At 39.8% G+C, this 9,372-nt stretch overlaps 1 protein-coding gene across 1 annotated transcript in view; it reads right to left on the reverse strand.

Moving 5' to 3' along the window:
• Itch (itchy E3 ubiquitin protein ligase) overlaps positions 1–9,372 on the reverse strand; it is an 88,171-nt gene that overhangs the window by 20,997 nt on the left and 57,802 nt on the right. Inside the window, exons 13-16 of the mRNA XM_005363088.3 lie at positions 7,591–7,719; positions 5,099–5,171; positions 3,444–3,515; positions 864–952 (exon numbers count right to left, since the gene is read on the reverse strand). Of these exons, the coding sequence (XP_005363145.2) occupies positions 864–952; positions 3,444–3,515; positions 5,099–5,171; positions 7,591–7,719 (363 nt within the window). The remainder of the gene's footprint in view (positions 1–863; positions 953–3,443; positions 3,516–5,098; positions 5,172–7,590; positions 7,720–9,372) is intronic.

Genomic DNA, 9,372 nt, shown 5'->3' on the forward strand with positions numbered 1-9,372 from the left:
CGAACTCACAGAGATCCGCCTGCCTCTGCCTCCCGAGTGCTGGGATTAAAGGCGTGCGCCACCACCGCCCGGCTACCACTGGCCTTTATTTTTATTATCATTGTATGTATGCTGCATGTGAGTATGTGTAGGTACATGTATGTATGTACGTACGTATGTGTATCACAGCACAGAAAGGCCACAATGTGACAGTTTGGGGGAGTTGGTCTCTCTTCTGTAGGTGCCAGGGTTTGTGGCAGGCACTTTTATGCACTGAGCCATGCTGTGGCCCTAGTTTAAAACTGTAAACCAGTATAATACTGTCACGGAATAAGCAAAGTCTTTTAGAGTCTAAACAGATGTTTCAAAGTGAAAAAGCAAAGACATTCAACTCTTTTTTTTCCTAGAACTCTATATTCTCAACACTAAGTTAATCCTAGGGAGGAACCGTGGCGCTACCAACTTTCTCAGAGCTCTAGCGAGGAAGGAAAGACTTGACACTACAGGGCTCTAGGTCATCTATGGAAAAGACAGAAGCTGGTTGACAGACACTAGTCACTGGTCAGAAAATGGAAAGTTTACAACTGGCTACAACTTATGTGACCTAGGTGACTCTTTAAATTTCATCATCTGTAAAATTCTTTCGCACAAGGTTAATCTGAGGACCATGTGAATGAGGCAGGTACAATCAACTAGCAGCTCTTAGACAATAGGCACTGAGGTAATGCTTGTTGAAATTCTGTAGTTACAGTGTAATAAAGCTAAAATAATTTTATATATTTCATTTTCCTGAAACAATGGACTGAGAAAATAGCACTTGTGAACAAAGTGTGAAGATACCTTTGGAGGAAAGGACTAAGTTCTGAGTATTCATATATCACTACCTTGCTACACCTCCATAATCTAAACCTTCTTCTCCTGGGAAAATCACCCACAAACGTCTTCTCAGATCTTGCGGGCTGAAGCTCATTATCTACAAAACAAAGTAAGAAAACTGTGACTGCAATTGTGGAAACATCGCTGTCATTTCCCATTTACTCCAGTATAGGCATGAAATAGAGCGTTTACAGACTAGTTAACATGAAATACAGTCTAGTTAACACATGAAATAGAGCATTTACATTCTAGTTAACAGTACACACATACAGAAATACATTCATGTTCCATATAGTTACTATATGCATCTATTTTTTACATACTTTATACACTTCTCCATGAAACTTACGAAGCTGATCTATCAATTGTGTAGTATACAGTGGTTGGGGATTACGTGTTTTTCTCCCCTTCCTCCACTTAGGGAGGAAAGAGCAGTAGGGCTGGTTAGGTTTGGTATTGTTTCACAGTCAAAATATCCACTTATTAACTAACTGACTAACAGTTACTGCAGATTCACTTATCTTTGGAAATACACACAGTGGGAGTCTAAAATTAAACAGAAAAACTACTACTTTGCCTCCTACAAGGGTGGTTAACAGTGTCATCTTCAGATATGAAGGGCAGCAGCATTACCGAGCTACAGTAGATAGACCAATCTGTTTCTCCCTCGGTAAAATTATGTAATTACTTCTGCTTAGAACTCATAGAGGCCTGAGAGGGATAGACAGTTTGATATAATGCCTATTATATAGTGAGTAAATTGTTAACACTTAAAAATCCAAAGAGAATCAGTAAGTTCTCAGTTCCCTATGAAAGAAAACAGATAAACAGCATGCAGGTGTGACAGACAGTCTATGCTGACATGCATGTTTATGACAAACACCCCACAAGCACCATAAGCTGGGCACTGAGCTACACACATCTGAGAGATGCCACAAGGCTACAACTAGTTTAAACAGTTCCCTTTACCAGGGCTAATGAGAAGAGACTTTTCTTCTACACTTTCTACCATAAACACTTGTACTGTGCTAGTAAAAAAAACACCATTTAAAGCAATGTTAGCCAATACCTATGAAGAAAACCTATTGCTAACTTTTAAATTATGTCCTATTTTGATATTATTACCTCTAAGCAGCCATATTTTCCTTACATTATAACTGCCCATTTATTTGGTGGATGTAAAATCTAAGATGAGTTTTAAATATTTTAGCACATCATCCTGTCACTGCAAAAGCCTTTCAGTGTAAGGGCACAAAGACGAAAGGCTTAGTTAGTCACTGTTTGCATCTTGTCATTACAAGTACTAGTGAGTTATAACACCCCCCCACACACACACACACACAAAACAAACGGTTCAAACGACACTGACTACTCAGTGACAAGAGAGCCATGAGTATGAGGGCTGGGCTAAAGATGGCCACGGAGGCTTACATCAGGCCATGTATAAACATAATTCTCTAAGTGCCTCAGTTAATTGCCAAGGCTCACTCTCTTCTCCTATGCAGCAGGATGCCAACTGGCTTTTCTCTTTAATGTTAATAACTGAGGCACCATCAGAAAAGGAACAAAACTCTTCCTGAAATTGAGCAGCCAGCTGAGGCCAATGGCTCCAACTTCTTCCTCTGCACTCAGTTCAGTGCTTACTAAACTACCTATCACAACAGACTGAGGGACTTGAAAATCACCACTTTCACATCTAGTAATAAGACAAAGACCAGCAAGGTGTTTTAAAGAAAATTCCATCCACAGGATGTTTTAATATACACAATCCAACACTTAATTGCGATTGGCTTGAGAGTGATGTCTACAGTGTAAAGGTAAATAGTGAACAAACTCACTCACTGACAGGAAATGAAAACTTTATTGACTACTGAAAATTCATAGAGCATTTTTTAGAAAACTGTTACCAATGGCTAATTTCTTTCCTACTTAAAATACACTTCTAAGAGAAACACATGTTTAGCATAAAAATCCAAAGTAATACAAAAGCATAAAATAAAATCTTTCCTCTTTTCCCTATATATCACATGTTCATAAGGTTATTCCCAGCCCTGTATCTAGTGACTGATGATGTTCCACCTGTGTACCATTCCGATCACACAATTAGCAGCTTAGAGAACTTAAACTCACAGAACACCGCACAGGAGCACTTGTACACTCTTAATGTGATGTAAGATAGTTGGCAACAAAATTAAACTGAAAAATTCAAGGTCGGGGGCTGGGGAAATGGCTCGGGGATAAGGTGCTTACTGTGCAACCTTCTGAACCTAAGCTCAAATTCCCAGCAACCCATATAGGAGCCTGGTATGACAGCGCATGCCTGTACCCCTGGCACCAGAGGGGCAAAGATAGACAGATCCTAAGGGTTTGCTGGCTACCTGATTTAGCCCAAATGTTAGCATTAGGTTCAGTGAGGGACCCTGTCCCAAAATACAAGGTAGACAGTATTGGAACAGGACACCAGAAGTACACCTCTGGCCTCTACTCTTACATGCATAGGCAAGAACACCAGCATGTATATGTGTGTATACCCATACACAAACCCTGAGTACCAGAAGGTAGTAATTACTGATTGACCAAGACAATACCTGTTGAAAGGAATCCTCAAACAATGTTTTTCTTGTCACTGTGATCTTTATATGCTGTGGCATGGCCAGTTGCTGAAATGTAAGAACAACTGAAGTCAATTCTCACCATTAAAATGGCCTAGCAAAAACCAAGAAGGAAAGTTTTACTTACTTTTATTTTTGCAAACGAGAACACACTTTGAATAATTTATACTATGACTGCCAACACATTTGTCAGCATTCATGTTGATTCTTTTCCATATGAGTAAGAAGAAAATCAGATCGTGTATGTAAAATGCTTATATTTAAGAACTCAAGTAAGTCTTTAGATTTTCAAATTTTAATTCAGAATTATGTTTCCCAGTTAATTATAAAAATTTGAATTAAGGGCTGAAGAGATGGCTCAGAGGTTAAGAGGTCACTCTTCCAGAGGTCCTGAGTTCAATTCCCAGCAACCACATGGTGGCTCACAGGCATCTATAATGAGATCTGGTACTGTCTTTTTGCCATGGAGGCAGAAAACTGTATACATGCTAGACAGTGGTGGTGCACGTCTTTAATCCCTGGACTTGGGGAGCAGAGGTTGGCAGATCTCTGTGAGTTCAAGCCAGCCTGGTCTACAGAGTGAGTTCCAGGACAAACAGGGTTATTATACAAAGAAAGCCTGTCTCAAAAAAGGGGGGGAAAGGGCTGGAGAGATGGCTCAGCGGTTAAGAGCACTGTCTGCTCTTCCAGAGGTCCTGAGTTCAATTCCCAGCAACCACATGGTGGCTCCAAACCATCTGTAATGAGATCTGGCGCCCTCCTCTGGCGTGTGGGTATACATGGAGGCAGAAAGTTGTATACATAATAAATAAGTAAATAAATCTTTAAAAAAAAAAAAGGGGGGGGGGAGGCAGAAAACTGTATACATAATAAATAAATCTTAAAAAAAATTCTTCATAAAAACTTGATTTTGGGTATTTAACCTAATACTTCAGTTAATGTATTCATTTTATTTAGAGCCCATACAGAAAATCATTTATTTAGATATCATAAAACATTAAATATATGTTTGTATGTATTTGATCATATGTGTACTTATCAAAGACATTTCTATCAAACATTAGACATGGAGTTATGAATGAGGCAAACACCTACAACTGCAGCATTGAGAAGGTTGTGGTAGGAGGATTTTGAGTCCGAATCAGTGTGGGTTATTTAGATTGTCCTGACTCAAACACACACATACACACACGACTAGATAGGAAAGTGAACAACTGCAATCTATCAGAAAATATTTTGTTTCAAGATTTGCCGGGCAGTGGTGGCGCACGCCTTTAATCCCAGCAGAGGCAGGCGGATCTCTGTGAGTTCGAGGTCAGCCTGGTCTACAAGAGCTAGCTCCAGGACAGGCTCCAAAAGCTACAGAGAAACCCTGTCTTGAAAAAAAAAAAAAAAGGATTTATGCAACTTGAAAACAATAGGTTCCCAAGAAAAGTCACAATATTTTTTTATTTAAATGGTTTCTAGCTTAATCTTTTGGTAATTATCTAGTTGATAAATATTTCATTGTCCTAAAAATGGATGGCTCCAATGCCTCATACTTTTATTGTCAGTACACATTTGTAGAACTGCAGTGTAACATAGCAATATAACAAAGGAAGGAGATACAGAGACACAGAGCCAACACTAACCTGACACCAGAAACGGAAATATTGAACCTTTGCCTTGAAGTCTCGAACATATGCTATCTGGGGTCCATTGTCTCTGAAGAACAAAGATTAACATTAACACGACACATGAAACTGCTTGTCAAAGGAATGCTACAGGAAAGCAAATACACTCCCCACATCCGCACCCATTGCTACCCAGCACTCAGCAGACAGATACAAAAGCACCCAACAGAGCATATTCCTAATACATCTTTCCCCTTTTCTTTTCTGAATGTTCCCTAAGGACTATTTTTAAGTAAACTCTTGTTGAAGCCACTGCTAGGGAGGTTTTTTCTGTGTGCAGGTGATCTAACAGGCTGGACAGAAGAGCTCCTACTCCATCATCCTTTAGTCCTCATGAAACTCAAGGTCAAGCAAGTCGATACCAGGACAGACATTTCCTAGTGTTTCCAGGAGACTTCAGATCTGTCTAAGGAGCTCGAACCACAAGTGCTGGAGGGGGCTTTCAAGAAGTCATTTTTTTAAGGAACAAAATATTGGTTCAGGGTTTTGCTGTTTTCATTCCAGTGTGTTCTTTCTTCAAATGACAAATACAATGAGGATGAAAACCATGATCTAGGGCCAAAGAATAGGAAGAATTCCAGATCACTGGAAGCCGCTGTTTGGCTGTTTTAATTTAGAATTACATCTGATTTTATGCCTTGCAATCCTGGAAAATTTACTAGCTCTAGTAATTTTCTCTATATTACTCACAATTTTCACTACATATGATTCTTATGAAAGACAGACAGCCTTACTTCCTCCTCTCCAGCCTATCTTTTCTACACTCGATTGCCACTATGATGCTGAGTGGCAGCAGTGGTGATAAACATCCTGGATGGAGTAATTATCTCATCATTAAGCACAATGGAGGCTTTTATCTGTATTTTTATAAGAACATTTCCAAGGCAAGTGAAAGAGGACCACAAAAGTGTTTTGTGATTCATCAAAAGCTTTTACTGAATAATCATGATTTATCTTAAAAGATTCATTAATTTGTATGTATGTGAGTGTTGACATGTATATGTGTCTGTGACCATGTTGAATCCCTGATGCCCAACGAGGCCAGAGAGGGCACTGGATCCCCTGGAACTGAATTTACAGAGTGTTGGTAGATGCCGAGTGGATGCTATAAACTGACCTGGAATCCTCTCCAAGAGCAGCAAGTGCTTTGAAGTAATGAGGCATTGCTCCAGTCACTGATCATGATTTTTCTCCTCTATTTTATGGTGAGTTATATATTTTTTTTGTTGTTGTTGTTGTTGTTTCAAGACAGGGTTTCTCTGTGTAACAGCCCTAGCTGTCCTGGAACTTGCTCTGTAGACCAGACTGGCCTCGAATTCACAGAGATCTGCCTGCCTCTGGCTCTCAAGTGCTGGGATTAAAGATGGGAAACTACAATTCCAGCTCTACTTCTTTTGAACACTTTCATTTACTTATTTAGTATGTACATACATGTCTATGTGTGTAGGCATGCTCATAGCATGGTGCTTGAGTGTCAGAGGACAACTTGTGGAAGTCATTTCTCGTCGTCCACCATGTGGGTCCCAGATATCAAACTCAGGTTCTCAGGCTTGGCAGTAGGTGCTTTTACCCACTGAGCCATCTTGTGTTGTCTTCCTGACAGCAAGTGCTATTCTGGAACCATGTAGACCAGGCTGTCCTTGAACTCACAGATCCATCCACTTGCCTTTGCCTCCTGAGTGCTGGGATTAAAGGTGTGTACCACTACACCAGGCTTAATGCCCTGTTTTAAACCATTATTTTAGAGTGTACTTCTACTACTATCATAAAAGTTCAGCTAAGTGTGACATCTGCAACACAGTCTACATTGCCAGATTTGCATAGTGAGACTGTCTCAAAAGAAAAAAAAAGCAAAACAAAACAAAGCAACAATAACAAAAAACAGTTTACTATAAAACAGCCATATAATGCTGGCTGAACATCACACACTGTGCTTCCTGTGTGTCTTGACTGCATCATTTTTTCCAGTGCTTTATTTAATCCCGTGTTTTGTTCATCATGATTTTAGGAATAATAGGTCATACACACCTATACTGATTGTACATGGCATATAGTATAGCCATGTAGTAGGCTTAATTCATCTAGGCTTCTGAAAGCATATCCTTCAAGGCCCACACAATGATCAAGTGACTCCTGTCAGTATATAAAGAACTCCTAAACTGAGCGTGATGGCATTATGATGGCATACCTCTTTAACGCCAGTAGAAGCAGAGAAAGGTGATCTCTATGAGTTCAAGGCCAGCCTGGTCTACAGAGTGACTTCTAGGCCAACCAGAGCTACAAGATAAGAACTGTTCCCCAACCTGCCCCACCCCCAAACAACAACAAAATTTAGTATTCAGAGAACTATGGGCCAACTCACATACACCTCCAGTCTTTGCTAACTAAGATATTTGTCAAAATCCAAGAAATTAGTTGTGTTTTTAATTAATAATGTTAAGAAAACTTACAGGGCAGATTTTCCTGTACGAGGATCTATGTAGGTGGTTGTTCTTTTATTGTGGTCCACAAAATATGGAATCCCATCCACTGTGAATCTCATTTCCCAGCCTTCAGGTAAGGGCTTTTCATTTAATTGACTATAAAATACAGAGGAAAACATAAACAAAAACTATCAAAGGCATGCTTCTTTGCCCAAAACCAGAAACTAAAAACACCTGTAAACGGAATAAAAATCTCTACATAATCCCGTATTTTCAGATAATATATATCCCTACCTAGACATTCTACAAACACATTAAAGTCACCATCAACAATATTAAAAATGAATCATCACATTATTTAATAACTCACTTCAATAGCCATGGTACCCAAGTTAACTCATTCTGCCTTTTAAGTCTTTCTAGCCATCCCTTATCTTAGATTCTCACCATTACTCAGGTCTTCTCCATCTAAACCTACATGATATTGTTGACAGAGTATCTCCCTAAGTCAGATTTCATCAACTCAGTTTCTCCCTGAGATTTCATGGCCAGTGACCATTTTCCCAAACAAGTCACATCTGTCATCGTTCTGAATGACATCTTTTCCCACTGACAAATCTGTTTTCTCTGCTAAGGCAACTTTACGAAATGTCCCTATCTTTTTCCTGAACATATATCTTTATATCCTGAAAACTCTGGGCTGCCTTCTTTAAACTTTAGGCTTTTTGTCCATAAAATGCAGGCAACAGTCAGATGTGGTGGAGCACGCCTTTAATCTCAGTACCCAGGAGGCTGAGGCTGAGGCAGAAGCAGGCAGGTCTCTGAGTTGGAGGCCAGCCCTGAGGAGATGCACTGAGGAGAACTGGAGGGAGGAGGAGGAAGTGGATAAGACCTACATGCATTATACACATATGAAATTCTCAAAAGATGAATAAAAACATTAAACAATCAAGACAATACTACATAATAAGACCATATGAGAAATGAAGTAAGAAAATGGCCTAGTAGAAAGCCTTCCAATAGTAACTGTCCGCTCTTTCTCCTACTACAAATTAATCATTCTGTCCAGGTCTCTCCTATGTGCTGCTTGCATAGTGTCATCATCCCTCAGGTTGTATGCTGGCAAAATTCTCTACTCTGCAACTAGAAACTAAACTAGATTTTTGGGGGGCAGGGGGTGTTCAAGATAAGATTTCTCTGTGTAGCTTTGGAGACTGTTCTAGAACTAACTCTGTAGACCAGGCCTCAAATCCGCAGAGATCGCCTGCCTCTGCTTCCCAAGTGTAGAATTAAAGGTGTGCACCATCACCACCTGGTTTCCTAAACTAGATCATAAATCAACAATGACCTATATAAATGATCCATTACAGCACCCAAAAAAATCAATGCATTAGCATAAATATTAAAATGGATACTCGTACCTATGAATTTACTGTCCTTTTTAAACATAAAGGCAACCAGACTTCTCAGTTGGTTGAATAAAATAAATGCAACATTTATTCAGGTATACCAGTTCACTTTTCCCCCTTTTTTCTTTTGAGATAGGGTCTCATATATCCTGGATTTAGCTCACATAGCCTAGGATAACCCTGACCTTCTCACCTTTCTGCCTCTATTTCTTAAGCACTGGAATTATACGCACATATCACCTGTGGGGTTCTTAGAGATCAAAACCAGGGTTTCTCACTTCCTTGCTCAAGGAAGTCAGGACCACGAGGAGCGCACCCACCCACTGAGACAATGGGGTTGATCTATTGGGAGCTCACCAAGGCCAGCTGTACTGTGACTGAGAAAGCATGGGATAAAACC

Source organism: Microtus ochrogaster, linkage group LG8 (genome assembly GCF_000317375.1).
Source record: "Microtus ochrogaster isolate Prairie Vole_2 linkage group LG8, MicOch1.0, whole genome shotgun sequence".
Lineage (NCBI taxonomy): Eukaryota > Metazoa > Chordata > Mammalia > Rodentia > Cricetidae > Microtus > Microtus ochrogaster.